A 19401-nucleotide genomic window follows, 5' to 3' on the forward strand; every position below is an offset into this window, starting at 1 on the left:
CACAGTACACAAAAGCCATTTTTCTCCAAAGATTTCACATTGATCCTTTGCAAACTGATTACAATAACAGAGACTTTGATTAATGCTGTGTTCTATTTTCAAAAGTTCATGCACTTGCCTTTATCCTTTGCCACACTGTGATCTTGGAGGCTGTTATCTTCTGTGCTTGAATGTGCATAAGAGTCACAACCCCAAAATGCACAACACTGATAAGCATATGGTACAGATAAAGACCTGGAAAAAATGGCAAAATCTATACTGAAATACCAACTTCACAGACATGCTTTTGTTCTGTAAAAAGTAAATACTTTAAGCTGGTCATTATCCTCTCTGGACTTAGTTTCCTCATCTGTTAAAAAGCTCTGGTATCAGGTGACACCATGAGTTTCTCCATTTATATAAGGTATGCTTTTAAAAACAATTTGAATCAAGCCATCTTTAAAATTTAATAGCAATACTACAATTTAAAGTAAAATCTTATCAGACTCCTTTTATAAATGAATTAACCACACCCAATTTATCACATGAAACTGGTAGTTTCATTTAAAATTAATGTCCCAGGTCATTTGTGACTTTACACAATTAAATAAATTCACTTTGTTCATATAAGTGTAATGAAAATATTTATTCTCTTCTCCCATAATAATATTCCCAAACCCTCTCTCGACTATATCTAGTGAGGTACCCTCTCTAACTCTAATGTCTCTGTGAAGTATTATCACATTGTATCAATTTTCTGTAGGATCACATGTGCTTTCTGCCATCTTGTTGCAAATGACAAATCCCACTATATACAAAACCATTCTGATGAAGGGCTAGATTATCTCTTTGACAGCAACACGGTCTGCAATTCATGTTCTCAACAGCTATGGACTAATGCTCATGTTCTATTTTTTTCCAAGTTTGTGGACTCAGGTTGAAAATACTCTTAAATGACAGCCTCCCAGAAAATCTGGGAACCACAGCAAAAAAAAAAAAAAAAATCCCCAGGATACTCTATAATCTGGAGGCTTACCAAAACTTCCACAAAAAAGAAAAATAAGCAAAAACACACCTGAGATTAACAAAGTCTTTTGCTGCTAAGGCTTCTTTCAGCTTGAAGTTGCCCACAAGTTTCAGCTGATTTAGTCCATTTAGGCCTTCCGTTGGAAATGAAGTTAATTCATTGAAACTTATATCTCTAAAATGTGAATAAGACTTCAAATTAACTCCTAAGACACAAATCTGTACATGCGTTGACATCACAAGTATCAGAGCTCTAAGAGGAAGTTTAGGTGTGCGAAAACCATTTCAGAAGCTGCCACTACATCATAGCAGGTTAGCATTTATACAAGGGAACACTAAAAAGAGAAAATGATTTGGGTAGGACAATGCTAAAACACAAGTTTCTGCAGACTATTCACTACTTTCATGATATTGCTGCATGAAACTTACAGGTTAGTTATTGACCCAAGCTTGGCAAAAGCTCTGTCGTGAATTTCATGGATCAGGTTTCTACTCAGATCTCTGCAATTATAAAAATAAATTGTTACTCTTTTGAAATAAATTCCAAATGCAGACTACACTTTAGAATCTGCTGTAGTCACAATATCCCTGATAAGATAACAAAGATCTTTAATCTTGCTCAACAACATTTTTAATGTTTATGTTAAAGTCCTTCCCTTCACAGCCAAATATTTCTTGGAATGTGTTCCAGGGAGCAGTAATTCTAACTGGCATCTGTTTCAAACAGTTGTGAATTTTCTCCACCTTATCATTCTGATACTAGTTCAAAAATATAAATGATATGATATAACTCTGGTACTATTAACTAGGTGAGGAAAAGCACAGCTCCTGACAAAGCTGAAAATAAAAACAGGCTTCAGGTTATTTGCCTTCTCAAAGGTTAGCGATAAGGCCGTGAGGGAAGACAAATAATCAATATGCAAACAAGAGCATTCCAGAAGGGCTTCAGATATCATTCTTTCCCCAAGCAGGAAATAAAACCCATATCAACACCAGAGCTATATACTATATTCAGGAACACACCCTGAGGAATTCTGATATTACAGAATTAATAAAACAGAGAAATAATCTGCAACCACACTTACACAGAGCCTTAATGGAAATTTAAAGATAGGTTAAATTCATTCCATGACACATCTCCTGGATAACAGGAAAATTCGACAGACTTGGTTCCAAATCATGAAAAGGCCAGCTAGCTTTTCATTGTTGTCACTTATCAGAGCTCTAGAAGTGATGGCAGCTGGGAGCCAGTCCCCTTCCCCACTACTGCCCAGACCCACAGGAAGCCTGTTAGCAACAAGGAAAGGTCCAGCAACCCAAGTACCAATAAAGTATTTTTCTAGTAGACGCATGTTTAATTTCTTAATGGGGATCTACTGGAAAACATGATTTTAGTAGATGTAATTTCACTTCACTGTCAAATGTTTCAAATTCTTTTCTGTATAAAAAAAAAATTGTTCCCTATTTAGTGTATTGCGTCTTCTGCATTGCATGAAGGCCGTGACATGGTTTGTCTTAGTCATCTCTGTATTCCCAAGTGCTTAATAGAGTACCAGGCACAAATATGCACTCAAATACAAATCACTTTTTAAATGAGTGCTTCTACTGCATATTAGCTGTGTTTGCCATGATAGGTACCCCAGTGCAGGGGTCAGCAAACTTTTTCTGTAGAGGGCCAGATAGTAAATATCCTTCACCTCTGGGGGTCACACGGTCTCTACTGCAACTATTTGACTATGCCGTAGTATGGTGAAAGCAGCTTTAGGCAATTCTTAAACAAAAAGGCAGAGCTGTGTTCTAATAAAACTTAATTTACAGAAACAGGAGGCACGCTGGATCTGACCCACAGGCTACAGTTTGCCCACCCAGCCCCTAACAAACTGGCAAACTTCATTATTATGACTTGAAAACGCAGAAGATGCATTTCTCAAGCCATACACGTTATACTTTTTCACTCACAAATGGGCAATCTCATATATTAGCTAAGGTGAAAAAATGCTGAAAGGAAATTATTTATGAAGTACCATGTGGTAAAGTTTGAAAAACAATATTTATGCATAATAAATCCTATATTTAAGTATATCTACTAACATGGGAATTGTAATGATACATTAATTTACAGTTTAACAAAAATTTTATTTGTCTCTAATAATCACAGAGGAACTTACAGAATCCTTAGGGATGTCAGGCCTTGAAAAGTATCTTCCTTTATTTGGTGGATCTGATTACGTTGCAAAGAACTAAAAAAATAAGAATTAAAGATAAAAGAAAGAGAAAAAAAGTGAGAAAATATTTTCTATTTTGAAAAATAACATTTCTTAATTAAACTTTTTCTAAGTTTAAACATTCATTCATGAGTAACATTAACTGATCTTGTTGAAAGTAAAAGGAACTATTGTTTCCTCGTCTAGAAGATGAAAAGGCTAGACTAATTGGTATTTCACCCAAAATTACACTGAGAGTTAAGGTACACTATCTAAATTCCTCACCAACTCCACACAGGAGTGACAGCAGGAAGACAACATAGTGAGAAAGGACCCAAGACAACGCAACCATACCAAGTACCACAGAAGGAAGGTCAGAGGAAGGAGGAGATAAAACATGGGAATGTAAGTTCCTCCCTTTCCTGACCTCTCAGTCAACTCCCACCAGAGCTGTCCTGTATAGCTACACTGTAGATATCCACATCTGGACCAGTTTTTTGTTTGGTTGGTTTTCAATATACACTGCCCTCCTCCCATACCATCTCACAGAATGCCTGATAGACAGGTGCCCGATAAATGCTGGTCACATGAACACACCTGGTACCATTGGACATTTATTCATAGGAACACCTGATTATGTGAATTTCTAAGATCTTAATATGAAAGTCATTTATTTACAATAGGAAAGGCTCAATGAATTAACAACAGACCATAGCAAAAAGAGTAAGTCAAAGACCAACTTACATTTCTTCCAGAGCATGGCAACCATTAAAGCTGGGAAGGTCTTTTATATTGTTGTAAGATAAGTCCCTTAAAATAACAGAAATTAACAAATTAATTTTATCTTATCAGAATACTACATTATGAGAGCTGTACTCAGAAGCATTGAAAGCAGTGCTAAGATCTGTAATAAAGAGATACGGGTGAACAAGAAAAGCAACTTTTTTTTTTTTACCCAAGACACATAAGCTTTCTAGAGCACCTACCTCACTGATAGAACAGGCTTAAGATTGGCAAACTTCAAGTACATAATGTTGAGTATAGACAATATAAAATATATTTTAAAACATTAAGAATATACAATAAATATGAAAAATACAGTGCAGAAAATATATAAAAATTATGTCCAAATGGTAGTTATGAGTTTTTTAATTTATATTTTTATAATATTGTTTATACCATAAATAATTTGTTATTATTGAATTTAAAAGCTGTAAGAGGAGTGTTATATGTAGTCACATTTTAAAAAATATTTATAGTAAATAAAAAATTGGGACTAGTTAACTCTGTTAATCCCATGCAGTGTTTCCTCAGTGTTATCACTGTGTTTGATACTCCATGACACCACTGAACTACTTGCTTGATCAGTCAGTCATTTGTTTTGTTACTATCTCTTGCCACTGAATACTTGTTAACAACTTAGTAACTTAATTGTTTGTGCTTGTGACAACTTTACATCCTTTATTTACTTTTCATTTCCAGGGCAGCTTAGAGATTTTGGAAAGCTCCATGCTTAATTGGTTCCTGATCCAAGAAAGATTGGGGCTCTTACTTGGGTTATGGATGAAAGAGCAGCATACAGACAGCTAACTCCCCTGGGGCAACTAGAATAAGGATGAGGAGTCAGGATAAAAAAAGAAATCAAGGAAGAGCCTAGTTTGGTTTCACTTTGTTCAAAGTAAAGTCACAAGATGTGAGATATACACATAGCTGTAAAATCAAATTCAAATAAACATTCGGGGGATACTAAAATTCCTGCTCATTTCCATGAAGGGAACCAATAAGAAATAATTATACCTTAATGTCACCTAATAAAAAGAGTTCATTAAAAATAAAACTCAACATGTGTGAAGTACATAAAACAAAGAAAGGCAGGAGAAGGGAAGAAGAATCCAACTTACAAAGTCCTGAGCATCTTTTGTTCTTGGCACAAATTACTGGAAATGCTGCTTATCTTTGTACCGGTCAAGGTCCTATGGAAAAACATGGTCTAAGAAATGATTCAAGTTGAGATGGTAAACAAAATGCTATTCTCATATAGAAAAATACATGTTCACATACTTGCATATGGACTAGAGTCTATGTATCCCACTGCCTAACTACTCCCTAAAGTAAGGCACGTGGGAAGAAGAATGAACCCTCAATACCCATATTATTTTCATAGTAATGCAGAAGAGCTTGTGACATGAGAAGTTAATACTGTCCAGGTGATAAGCTTGAGTTCTCATGTGGACCAACAGAAAAAAATGAATCCATAGTCACAGCCTGACCACAGTCACCTGCAAGTTCTGTCACTCCCTCACACCCAAAACATTTGAAACCAGGATAGCATCCTGTCCCCCAAACCATGTTTCTATCTTTTCTTTCAATCAACCTGACTCAATGTTCTGAAATTTTCTTTTAATCCCTGTATGATCAGGCCACTCAAGATGGCTGTTCTCTTGCTCTCTGTATAGCCCCTGCCTGACCAGCGCCTGCTTTACCTACACCCTACTCACATGACTGACCTTCCTGCATACTTGCCCCTGACCCCAGCTAGTGATAGTTCTTATCAAAGGGTGGTGAGGGGCGTGCCCCTCTGCTGGTTTCCCTGGTAACTAATGAGTCAACCTGATGTCAATTCCTATAACTGGCAATCTCCCCTTCCCCTCCCGGGAGCAAAGACTGCCGCCATGTCCTGCCTGCCGTGTGCCAGCGGTGTGTTGCTCCAGGACCTTGCCTCAGACATGTAAGCTCCCCCATCCATTAAACCACTGCTGTCTCTGTTGCTGACTCTGGGCTCTTTCTTCGGTCTTGAAGCTGGACAAGTACAGGTCTTGTAGACCTGAGGGGTGCAGCCCAGCAATCCCCTCCCTTTCTACCACCCCATCTGCAGTCAGTCACCAGTTCCTGTTCTTTCTTCTTCTGTAGGTCTCAGCATCTGACCCTCTCCATTTTTACTGCTACTATGCAGATCAAGGGTGAAATGATGCAGAGAGGGGTAGAGGAATCTCAGGCCACATGGAGGAACTCCAGTGATGGATTGAAGACACAGAACTATCATGGTTAAACATGTTCATTTAGCCAAGTGGAGATTTCCCATGGCCTCCTCACCGTTCTACCTCTAGTCTCTCTTCTTACCCTCCTCACGCCTCCTCCTCCAACATTTTTAACACCTCCAAACTACTGTAGGAGTCGACTTTAAACTCCTTAGCTCGATGCTTCCCAACTTTTCTTACATCTTGGCACACATGAATGTTGTAACTTCTGCAGCACACTGTGGCAGGCTCCTTGTGGCAGAGACCCTAACCACGTCAGGCCCCACATAGCTTCTGGAGGGCTGAGGTCATCAAGATCTTAGATGCACCTGCAGCCCATTCACAGGCCGCCCACTGAGAAGCTTTACCATAACCAAATGTTCAGTACTCAAGGTCTGTCATTTTAAAATTACAAGCCCAACAATTTTCCAGATTTCTCCATATCATTCCCCATTTGATTATAAACATGCAATTTTAGCTATATTTAATCATCTGTATGCCACCTGAGTATATTTTCAGTATTCCCGGTTTTACTAAATCCTGCCTTTCTAAATAAAAGACCAGGTCTGGGAAACCTGACAGTATCCAATTTTGAAACATTTCACCTCTTCCATAAAGCCTTTTCTGATCATCTACATCGATTGCTCCACTTCTGAACTCCTAAAGCACTGCTTCTAATTTGGTACTGACTTACTTCCTTATAGTTTCAGTGACCTTTTCAGAACTTAACCTCTCACATACTAGGCTATATACTCTACCTGAGTTGACTGACTCCAAACCCAATATATCCATCTCTATGCATGATATTCACAAACCAAGATTGTAGAAATCAACATTAACTCATCATCATCACCAAAAAGCACTGGCAACCTACTAGCAGGCCAGTGTGGTGTCATCTTTACACAGCCCTTCTTCAAAGGGCCATACTTACAGACTCTCCAGATGGACAGTTCCAGTCAGATTGGGGAACCGCTGTACCATGCTTGCACCACGAATGACTCTTTAAGAAATTGGGAGATAAAAAGTAATTTAAAATAAAAAATTTTCATAGATAATATTTTCATTTTATTTTTTAAACAGCTTACAATTACAGTACCTCTATACCTAAAAAGAAGATTAGTTTCATCTCTTGATTGGACCTGAAAGTGTGATAATTTTGACCAAGTGTTCACATAAATAAGAACCATCATAAGTTTTCTTTTGGATTTCCACCCAAGAAAAAGAAAATAAAAGAATCTGTTTTCTGGAGCTACGATGAATTCTAGCTTTCCATTAAAGCAATTGTGTAAATATTCAGGTTTGTTTTTAAATTTCTATAATACTTACAAGGAATGCAGATCAGATAAATTGTGAAATGCTGAGTTCCCCACAAAAGATAGAGGATTATCATATAAATGTCTGTAAAAATAGCCAAAAAAGCAAAGTTTTCATATGTTCACAAGCACTCCAACACTAAATCTATGTTCACAAAGCTCATATATCTAACAGCCTGAATTTTCATTCTTTATCCAGATGTTTGGCATTGTACAGACATTGCTTTACATGATTACATATTAAAAGAAAATTTCAAAACTACTTACATAGTTCTTAAGAGTGGATTACCATCAAATGCTCCATCAGGAATAACAGAAATAGAATTACTGTGAAATAACCTACAAAGATAGAAGAAAAATATTTTGAGATGCTTATCCCCTTGTGAAATAAGTTAAAACCTGAATATCTACTACTGTTCAGTAGGATGTAAAATATAACTGATAACAACTACATGAAAATTTCAAAAATCTGGGGAAACCGAAATTTTAATTCCATCTCATCTTTTTCAGGACCATACCTAATTCTTTTTAAACCCACTGCTTAACCTACTACCACTGCCAGGTCCCTTATATACGTTTAGCTTGCTTCATCCTCAAAGAACTTTAGACCGCAAGAATCACAGGTATTCTAACCCCAAAATCTCTCTCATTGTCACCTGCATTTAGTTTTTAAGCAATGCATCTCAGAATATTAGCTATCAATTCATGACACATGATCTCTATTATGCCACGTGCATTCTTATCTCTGACCTTGACAAATCCAACATCTAAAATGCTCCCTCATCTCTTTCATTTATCTAAATATTTCCATTCTTTCAAGCCCAGTCAAATTCCTTCTCTTTGGTGATGTCTTTTCCAGTGACCCCAAGCCTCAATGAGGTCTTTTTCTGGAATGATTTATTTATCCTATTCATTCAACACTTATTTCCACCTAGAAACTGCTCTCTGTCTGTCTTACATGGTCAGACTCCCCAGTGGGACTACGACCACAGCTCCTACAAAGCAGAGACCATACCTTATGGCTTGCTTCACTGGAATCCAGCCCTATACAGTAATCTATGCTCAAAATTGTCTGTGCTAGCCAATATAATCCAATCTGTATGATCGTGTGTGTGTGTGTGTGTGTGTGTATTATAATACATGTAATGGAACAAAGATGTTCTAAAATCTCATTGTTGGAACATTAAATGGTGAGTTCTAGGGATATTAAAGCACAGATAGAGCAAAGCAATACTCACAGCTCTTTTAGGCTGGGAAGGGCTTTAATTGCCTGAGGAAATTCCCCCAAATTATTATAGTTCAAGTCCCTAGAAAAAATTGGAAAAATACATAAGAACATTGAAGGATGGTCACAATTTATAAGGTATTTTGGTACAAATTTTTTTTTTTAAATCACATCCTCTGGATGGTAATCTTTCTTTGACAACAAATTGCCAGTGCATTTAATTAAATTTACACCTTTTCTTAGATTACTGAATAGAAAAAAGAATCTTAATTCTTCTATGATGTTTTAAGTCAACAACTTTAAAAGTGCAAAGAACTCTCAGAATCACATATTACTGGTGCATTAAATAAACAAATCACCTGAATGGCAGTTCTCCATAAAATAGAATTTATTGACTATCATCTGTAAATGACAATAGCCTGAAACTGAGGTTTCTATTTTAGGTTTAGAGTGGCTTCCTGAAATTCTGGTATGAGGGCAGCTGACCTCAGCCCTAACATCAGCAGGATGACCTAAGTATGTATAAGGAGAAGGACCGGGACGGTTTCATGCAACTACGGTCCTCACGTGGGTTACAAATTGTTGGAAAAGTTCCATTAATTAGGAGAGAGAAAAGCCATAGTGATCTGTACTTTTAAAAGTCTTAATTCTGAGTGTATTTTATTTTATTTATTATTTTTTGGCCATGTCACAAGGCATGTGGGATCTTAGTTCCCCAACCAGGTATCGAACCCTCATCCCTTGCACTGGAAGCATGGAGTCTTAAACACTGGACAGTCAGGGAAGTCCCTCTGAGTGTATTTAAACTTTAATTTCTTTTAACCTAAAGAGAATGTTAGCATATGATCAGCAATTGATTTCAGAATGAGAGTAAATAAAATCAAAAGGCCAGCACCTTAGAGACCAATGTTGTTTTCCTTTTCTACATAGAAAAACATGGTAAATAAAAATTTAACTGGGAAGAAAAGGTTTAATTTTAATATAATTAGAATAATATATTGGAATAATACAAGGTTTAGGATCAGAAGACCCGCCCAGTCTTTTGTTCCACTGGTATTTACGTACTTAGAATAGAAGAACTGGGTTTGGCAGTATCTTCTTCAAGAGCTTCAACTTTCAGATATCCACTGATGCTTACTATCTTTTAGTGGTTTAAACAGGAAAGTGAATTAACAGAGTACTAAAAGATTTTAAGTCTTCTCATCGACTGACAGTTAACCCAAAAATTCAATTAAACAAAATATTACAAACCCTAAGCATTCCAATCAGATGTTACTCACCCATCTAACTGGGACATTCTCTGAATCATTTACTATACCACGATGGCTAATATTATAAATCTCTGAATAAAGGCAACTAGTACAAACCAAAACAACAAAAATAAAGATCCTACTCTTGATTACACACAGATGCACTATGTCTTTTGCTCATATCATGGTACAATGAACAGTTTTGAAACAGCCAGAATTCTCTAACACTTTAACAATAGAAACAACAACAAAAGTATCCTAAGCAAAATGGAAACCTTCATCGCATTTAGCATACAAAAGCAGAGATGGTATTCAAACCCACTGTTAACAATTAGCAAGGCAACTGAGATGAGGGAGAAAACAAAGAAACAAAACAGCTTTTCCAGTATTAATTTTATAAGGTTCAAAGTTCCCAAACTGCCTATCATACTAACAAAACCAAAGTTTTTGAAAAGGTGTACAGCGTGGCAGACTGAGCTGGTTTTACCATGTCCCTTTGTAAGAAATATCAATCTGGTGTGCCATTTTTAACCAGAAGCCTAGATTAGTTTTCATGATGGTGTTATCTGAAGGCAAGACTTTAGTCATGTATTAAAGCAAATTAATAATGAGCTGAACTTAAGACCATTACTTCTTTCCTTTTTCTGCAATGAAATGCAAAATTGCACTGTCAACTTCCCAAATGTGATCATCCAAAATACGAATAAACTTACAAGGTCTCCAGGTTATCAAGTCCATCGAAACAGTGTTGACCCAGACTTTTAATTTTATTGTTATGAAGATGCCTATGGAAAAAAGCATCAAAATGACTTTTGCCTCACCCAGAAGCAATTATTATAATGTTTTACATGTCTAAATTGGTAGAGCTTAAAGGAATGGTGCAGCTAAACATTGCAACACTTGACTAATGGAAAACAAACAGCATTGGGTAGATATCTCTTGATAAACACTGCAGAGACTCGGATTCACTGAACATAGGAGGCCAGTGGAAAAGGAACATGTCTCTAGTGGAAAAGGGGTGCACACATGGAAGATTCTTGAGTATTTATCCATATCCAAACAAAAGTTTTGATGAGCTTTTAATTACATGAAGCGAAACTTTGATGAGTTCTCCTATGGGGAGGCAGGGGAAATGTCAGCTTACATCAGTGAGAATCGGTAACAGATTTTACAAGAAATGCCACTTTATCATGTCCAAGTTTTTGAAACAACAGAAAATCACATACTCTTTGAATAGACAGTAAAAACATGAAATATCACTGAAACTCATTTTCTACGGGCGTCTCCAAAAGGATTCCGCCTCTTTTAAACACTGAATGCATTGCTGGGATACAAGTAAAAGCTGTACCAGTGTTTGCTGAATGACCCACTTTCTTCTCCTGACTACAAATGGCCATTTATTTTTGAGAGATTCAACTGTTATCATCGAACGTTAATTTTTTTTAAATTATCTTGTTCTGTATTTTTAAAAGTCAGCACATGTAATTTTGTAAAAAAGGCAGATCCCCCAAACACCAGCTCTCCAAGAACACACTCAGTGAGGTACTTTCATAACAATTTGTCACAAGAACTCTGCTTTTGCCCCCAAATTAACAGAAATATATAGTATTAAAAGGGGTGGATACTTACAGAACCACCAGGCTGGATAGGTTAGTAAATGCAAAATCCGGGATGCTGGAGATTTTGTTGAGAGCCAAGGTCAGCGCCTGCAGGGTCGGCAGATTGCTGAGGGGATGCACTGGCACCTCTGTCAAACTGTTGTCATCCAGCCACAGATGCCGTAACTGAGTGAGCCCCTCAAAACTGTCCTCAGGCACTGCGGTGATATGGTTGGCATCTAGACGCCTGACAGAAAAAAACAACCACCTTCAATAATGGATTCTAGTGGAATGAGTCAAGGCAAGTCACACAACTCTCAGGGTTCAAAAAAAAAAAAAAAATGGAGTTCTAAAAATGACCAAAGCCACTGCATCCTTTATTTCTTTAATTTCACTAGAAGTTTTCCTAAAATCTAACAATGTTTCCAAGACCAGCATATGGAACTCAGTTGTCTCCCTTCCTTCATAACAAAGGGATGCACACAAATCTGAATCCTTCAAGAATCCTTGGCTAAGCACAACTGTATGGCAGAATGATATATTAAAGAAAGAAAGAAAGCTCAAGCTCGAATTTTATGTTTCAGAATGTACTTACCAAAAATACAGAAAAACAACAAGAAAAAACTAAGCTGACCAAATAATCTATTTTACTTACAGTTTTATAACTAATATTTGATATTAAATTTAATTGCTATTCTGACTTGGTACCAAAGGGGTACACACAACCAGGCGTAATTGTTGGAATAACTCTTTTCACCAAAATGACAAGTTAGTATTAATATGATGAGGAACCGTATGCACCAGGCAAATCACAACTTTCTTCGCAAATACCTTGTTGATGTAACTTCACTATTTAAATCCATATCTCACAGGCTTGGATCTCTTGGTGAAGATTAGGGAACACTAGAAAACAGGTGCAAGGTCAAAACGGCAGCCCCCCCCCCTTTTTTTTTTCTTTTTTTTTGCAGTACGCGGGCCTCTCACTGCTGTGGCCTCTGCCGTTGCGGAGCACAGGCTCCGGACGCGCAGGCTCAGCGGCCACGGCTCACGGGCCCAGCCTCTCCGCGGCATGTGGGATCTTCCCGGACTGGGGCACGAACCCGTGTCCCCTGCATCGGCAGGCAGACTCTCAACCACTGCGCCACCAGGGAAACCCGGCAGCCCATTTTTTAAAGAAATCAACTTTGGCAGCCTCCAAGTTCAGGAAATTCTGACTTCAGAGTGGTTTCCGTGCCTCCTGTTTCCCTGTGCTGCTCCAGCTTCGGATCCTGCCATAAGTGTCCCTTTCCCCTCTATGCAAGTGCTGAGCCCCCGCTCCCAACTAACTGCCCCAGCCCCAAATGCAGTCTCCTTTCCAGAGGCAGATTGGCCGAGGTCAAAGACCCTTGGTCCCGGTAAGGATCTGATGGAAGCCTTCTGTTTGATAGTCAGGATAACTTGAAGAGCACTAAAAAGTGGAGAGCTTCAGAAACTGAGCAGCTGCCTTAAGAATCCACTTAGAAACAAACAGTTTTAGGTTTGTTTATTCCTTGTACTTTCTAGAACCTACCTACCCCTGAGAAGAGACAGGCATCCTTTATACAACATACTGGAAAAGGACTGGCTACAGAGCTGCTTAGCAGATTTTCTTTAATGAGTAGATGGCAGTGTGTTCAAGCACACACACACATACACACATACACATGCACACACTTCACAGCCTCAAGGAACTTCTACTTAGGGAGAGAGAGACATTTTGTTGAGCGGAGGCAGTTAAGGACATTTATTTCACATTCACACATCTGGACATTTTCTATAAATAATGTGGAGCTGAAATATAATCATACAATTAACCATATAATGTAACTAAATCATGCCATTAAATTCTACACATAGCTAATCTATCTGCAATTCATTCAACACATGTAAACTGAGAATCTTGTTAGGCACAAAAGGTAAAAATGGTGAACACGCCAGTAATGAGGAGACTGACCCACAATATAACTAACAGACTGAAACATGACTGCAGAGTGCTTAAAAAGTGCTATGAAGTAAATAAACAGGGTACTGAGATCAGGATTAGCAGGGGCTGAGGGGGAGGGTAGCTTCTTACAATGTATTGGTCAGGAAAAGCATCTCTAAGAAGGTGCCACTAAACTGAGATCCAGGGCTTCCCTGGTGGCGCAGTGGTTGGGAGTCCTCCTGCCGATGCAGGGGACGTGGGTTCGTGCCCCGGTCGGGGAAGATCCCACGTGCCGCGGAGTGGCTGGGCCCGTGAGCCATGGCCGCTGGGCCTGCGCGTCCGGAGCCTGTGCTCCACGGTGCGAGAGGCCACAGCAGTGAGAGGCCCGCGTGATGCAAAAAACAAAGAAACAAAAACTGAGATCCAGAGCAGGTGGCAAAGGAAGCTGGGCAAAGAGTGTTTGAGGCAACGGAAACAGTGAGGGCAGAGACTCTGTAGCAGAAACCAACTGGGTGTGGTCCCAGCAACTCCCAGAAGGTCCGAGTCACTAGAACACAGGAGGAAAAGAGTGGAGGGTCCAGGGAGACACAGATGTGGATGCAAATGGGGACCAGATGACTCAGAGCCCCATTAGATCAGGTGAGGATTTAGATTGTATTTTAAGCACAAATTGAAATCCCTCCCCAGTTTCTCTGTGTCACAACAGTTTAAAAGTTTAAACTGCTCATGTTATAAGAATGAGTATAATGAGCAGTGCTCCCCACACATACACACACACAACACTCCACTGACATTAAGTCCTCTCTATATGTGTTTCATTAAGATGTACATCCAGTATAAGGTAAATAAGTACTAGGGGTGTAATGCACAACATGATAGATATAATTAACACTGCTGAATGTTATATATAAATGCTGTTAAGAGAATAAATCCTGAGCTCTCATCAAAAGGAAAAAAAATTTTTTTCTATTTCTTTAAGTATCTGTATGAGATGATGTATTTTCGCTAAATTTATTGTGGTAATTATTTCATGATGTACATAAGTCAAATAATTATGCTGTACACCTTAAACTTATACAATACTATATGTCAATCATTTCAATAAAACAGGAAGAAAAAAAGATGTGGCAAAAAACTATAATAAGAAAAGTTGTCTAGACTTTTATTGATTTATTTATTTATCTATCTATCTATCTTGGTTGTGTTGGGTCTTTGTTGCTGCACACAGGCTTTGTCTAGTTGCAGCGAGCGGGGTCTGCTCTGTGTTGTGGTGCACAGGCTTCTCATTGCAGTGGTTTCTCTTGCTGCAGAGCCCGGGCTCTAGGTGTGCGGCCTTCAGTAGTTGTGGCACGTGGGCTCAGTAGTTGTGGCTCATGGGCTCTAGAGCACAGGCTCAGTAGTTGTGGCACACGGGCTCAGTTGCTCTGCGGCATGTGGGATCCTCCCGGACCAGGGATCGAACCCATGTCCCCTGCATTGTCAGGAGGACTTTTAACCACTGTGCCACCAGGGAAGTCCCTTCTAGACCTTTTTAACATAAGTCCAGTATTATATACACCATTTAGGCTCCTGCAGAATTCTGTGCTACACCCCACCAAAGAAAAGGGGTGGTCTTAACTTAGCAAGATAACCAGGTGAGTTCTAAGCTAAGATAGTAATGAAACTACCTTCTATGCAAAATAATAATACAACAAAAAATGCACAGACACAATTTCCTCTGTTAAAAATTTCCCCAAATTGTAAAGTCAGCCATACATAAGAGATCAAAAGGAAGAAATCTGGGAAAATGGAACCCTTAAATAAAAAGTTAATGAGAAAAAGGATTTGTGGTGACTCAAATGGTTAATCCTTACACCTCAATCCACATGTGGGTGTTGGTGGCACACCCATAAATGTAATGAGTTTGCATTTACACTGAGATCAATGTTTCACAGAGAAATGGTCTTAGAAAGCGTGGCTTTGTACCAATGACCTACACTATTAAAATTCATCCTAACTAACAGACCAAAAAACAAATACTGTAACTGATTCTTTCAGTAGGGGCAGTAAATGGCATTAGATATCTCACAAAGTGAAGAGATTATGTGGTTTAAGTTATTTTACCGTTTCAACTTCGTTTGGCAATAAGTGCACTTGAGTTGTTAAACAGTTAACAATGTATTAAATAAATTCCCTTACTATTTCCGTCTTTAAAATGTGCTTCCTTTCCCTATTCTCAAAAGCCTGTTTTATATCTTACTGAGACTCACATACTTTTTCCTCTTGCCGTAAGTGGAATTACAATAACAATTGTAAACGCAGCTATTTACTGATGAATGTCTATGTTATCATAAACACTTGTTCTATGTAATCAAAAGCTCTCCCTTTTTCTCTCTACTCCTCACTTACCAATAATATAGACATTATAGTATTATATTCTCTTACCAGTTTCAAGTTCAAAATACTTAGATTCTGTTACAGTAGAAAACCTAGGAAATTTAGTCTTTGAAATCCTTTAATAGTCAATATAAGTGTGAACAACTATAAAGAAAAAAATTCTAGTGGAGCAAATTCTGACATGTCATTTTAATACCCTGCTCAGGCAACACTTTAGCCATTTTCATGGTTTCGTTGTTAGGTTAGCTTTTTATTAGTATCTACAATTCACTTTCAGATTTTATAGCCATCGTCACCCATTTGCAAAATCAAACCACTTCTGGTCAATTTCAAGCCCTAATGAACTTTGCTCCTTCTGAGCACTATTTCAAAACCACAAGGAAATCTTTCATGTAATTCAGGTCTGAAGATCAGATTTGCAAACTGACTCAAGTGTTGATAACACTGTTTTACACCAGGACAGAATTTCAATTGTATCTAACTTGACCACTGCACCCACTATGCTAACAAACCCATGAACATTTCCGTCTTAAATAAAACAGGCCTGGCACATAGCTCCTTATATTTCTGATACATATAAAAAAAAAACCCAATGCCTTTATTAAAAAAGTAGTTTGACTCCTCTCCTTACCCCTACCTCCCTCCCATCCCAATGTGGGACATAATTTAAACAATGCACTGCACTCAGTGAGTGATGAGCACAGTATGCTTGTTTAAAACATTATTTTAGAGGAAGATACCTATGATTTTTGTGAAAATACTTTATTTTTTTTAACTTTTTATTTTATATGGGAGTACAGTTGATTAACACTGTTGTGTTAGTTTCGGGTGTACAGCAAAGTGATCCAGTTATACATATACATGTATCTATTCTTTCTCAAATTTTTTTCCCATCTAAATGATCAAAAATACCATGTGCACTTTAGAGTACTTATGGACCACAAATTAGAAAAAAAATCTATTTGTATGTTTTCTTGGAAATTTTTCTAATGTTCAAAGATTTTAGCCTTCTGTTTTTCAGCCTTCCAACTAGACAAAATGATTGAATAGTTTGATCATTAAGTCTTGGGAAATAAGAACAATTCTGTATGAAGGTTTTGAAGGAAAACAAATTCTGAAGAAGCAAAAGATAAAGAGAACTATTTAAAATGTCTAATGAATTCAGATCCAAGGGAGGTAAGATGGCTCCTTCTGTGTACATCCGTCCAAGGTTAGAAATGGTGCAGAGGCAGCAAAATCACCTTTCTTTAAGGAACTCACTCCAATCTATTCCCTGAAATAGTCTATTTGGAATCCTATTCAATTAGTGATGGCAAATAATAAATCCTTATGTTCCATAACTCGGCAGTTGGTGAAATGAGCTACTTAACAAATATCTACCTTAAATTAAACTTATATTGAAACCAGAACTTAGGGCTTCCCTGGTGGCGCAGTGGTTGAGAGTCCGCCTGCAGATGCAGGGGACACGGGTTCATGCCCCGGTACGGGAAGATCCCACACGCCGCAGAGCGGCTGGGCCCGTGAGCCATGGCCACTGAGCCTGTGTGTCCAGACCCTGTGCTCCGCAGTGGGAGAGGCCACAACAGTGAGAGGCCCGCGTACCGCAAAAAAAAAAAAAAAAAAAAAAAGAAACCAGAACTTAAATGGCCAATACCCTAGATATTCCTTTTTATGATAGTAGATACATTTTAAAGTTTAACCTTTACAGCATATGCTATGCTTTATTAGTACATATTTTCATTTTCATATTACTGCCCATTAACTACCAGACTATCTAATCTAAAATCAAAGGTAATCCATAATTTACAATTTCCAGTGATGTGCTTTTGGTGCAGTTATAAATGGTTTTATGTCAGCGAGTGGAAGGGACAAACCGGTCACTTTCACCTATGTCTTCTCTAGCTCATGTGCATCTCTACACATGCTTACCTTTACAGTTATTTCAAAGGGCAATAAAAAAAAATTATGGGACAGATTAGTACACAAATATGTGATGTGGTTATACCCTAATTTTATAATTAAAATTATAAACACCTAAGTGTGATAACTATTACAGTTTTTCATTCAGTGATTCTCAGAACTTCTGTATCCATGAGGATGATCTGGGGAAATTTTTCAAACTCCAGCTTCTTGGACCCTACCTTTAAAGAGACAGTATCACGACTCCTAGGATATGGCCTAAGAATCTGCATTCTAACAATATCCCCCTAGTGATTTTGTTGAGGGCGGGCCAAGTGCCACACTGAGAAACTAGGCCCTAGTCCCACTGTATTTAGTGTTAGGACATGAACTGAGGCAATGCACATTTGTGTTCATCACTGTAGTAGAATAAGAAACTAATGAAATTGCTTGTTTTAAAGAATACTTTTTCATTACTTTCAGACAATTCCTTCACCTAGTTAGGCAAATTGGGTAATCTAGTAATCAAAAGAAAGAACAGATAAAATAGTCATCATTATTAATATTAATAGATTCTACAAGTGTTTATTGAGCACTTACTACATGTCAGATACGGTTAAAAGTGCTTTTCATGAATTAAAGTACCTGGTAGGTAATAAGCAAACTACTGCACAGAGAATTTTAAATAATGTGCCCCAAACCAGCTAACAGCTAACAAGTGGCAGATGGGGATGCAAAACCACACAGGCCTGTTTCAGAATTCTAATTAATCTGAATTTATCTGAACTTCTTTTGAGAGCAATGTAAACATTCTGACAGATAAATATGCAAAGGGTTTCTCTTAATCTTGGCGAAAGATTACAATAACCACATGCTTCAGTTCAGTGCTTCTCAACCTTTTCTAAAACCGAGCCCCTGAAGACAGAGAAGCTGGATCTTCTAACCCAGGGATGGGGAGACCTGACAACACTAGTCCACAACATGCAGTCTAGTCATGAACAAATATCTGTTTATTTAACATAAAAATGGTTGTTTCTTTAGAATCTTCTGTGGGTTTGCATGGTTCCTGTGATACTACTGCTGCTTACCTGATCCCCCCACTCTAGGGGCAAGCGGGGTGTGCAGAGCTAAACCATGGAGGCAATGACCCCCATTCTCCAGGTTCATATACATATTAATACATGCATACGTTTATATGGGAAAGAATTCAAACAAGAATAAAGTGAAGTGCTATGCGAAAAAGCTTTTGAAAATAGTGGCTAAACATGGTAAAAACCAAGAGCTGAAATCTTTTTTGTAATTTAAGTATACTTGATTTACAATGTTGTGTTAGTTTTTGGTGTACAACAAAGTGATTCAGTTTTACATATATATATATTATATACATATATAATATAAATATGGGTGTGTGTGTGTGTGTATATATATATATATATATATATATATCATTTTCTTTTCCATTATAGTTTATTATAGGATACTGAACATAGTTCCCTGTGCTATACAGTAGGACCTTGCTGTTCAAGAGCTGAAATTTTGAACATTCCACATCAAACCAAACTTTCCTCAAAA

At 37.9% G+C, this 19401-nt stretch overlaps 1 protein-coding gene across 1 annotated transcript in view; it reads right to left on the reverse strand.

Moving 5' to 3' along the window:
- The window catches only part of LGR4 (leucine rich repeat containing G protein-coupled receptor 4), a 97423-nt gene that overhangs the window by 6365 nt on the left and 71657 nt on the right, over positions 1 to 19401 (reverse strand). Inside the window, exons 5-16 of the mRNA XM_081238791.1 lie at positions 11644 to 11859; positions 10728 to 10799; positions 8778 to 8846; positions 7807 to 7878; positions 7553 to 7624; positions 7158 to 7226; positions 5111 to 5182; positions 3954 to 4019; positions 3174 to 3245; positions 1435 to 1506; positions 1055 to 1180; positions 119 to 234 (exon numbers count right to left, since the gene is read on the reverse strand). Of these exons, the coding sequence (XP_081094917.1) occupies positions 119 to 234; positions 1055 to 1180; positions 1435 to 1506; positions 3174 to 3245; positions 3954 to 4019; positions 5111 to 5182; positions 7158 to 7226; positions 7553 to 7624; positions 7807 to 7878; positions 8778 to 8846; positions 10728 to 10799; positions 11644 to 11859 (1094 nt within the window). The remainder of the gene's footprint in view (positions 1 to 118; positions 235 to 1054; positions 1181 to 1434; positions 1507 to 3173; positions 3246 to 3953; positions 4020 to 5110; positions 5183 to 7157; positions 7227 to 7552; positions 7625 to 7806; positions 7879 to 8777; positions 8847 to 10727; positions 10800 to 11643; positions 11860 to 19401) is intronic.

Source organism: Mesoplodon bidens (genome assembly GCF_964165515.1).
Source record: "Mesoplodon bidens genome assembly, chromosome: 7".
In the NCBI taxonomy this organism is placed as follows: domain Eukaryota; kingdom Metazoa; phylum Chordata; class Mammalia; order Artiodactyla; family Ziphiidae; genus Mesoplodon; species Mesoplodon bidens.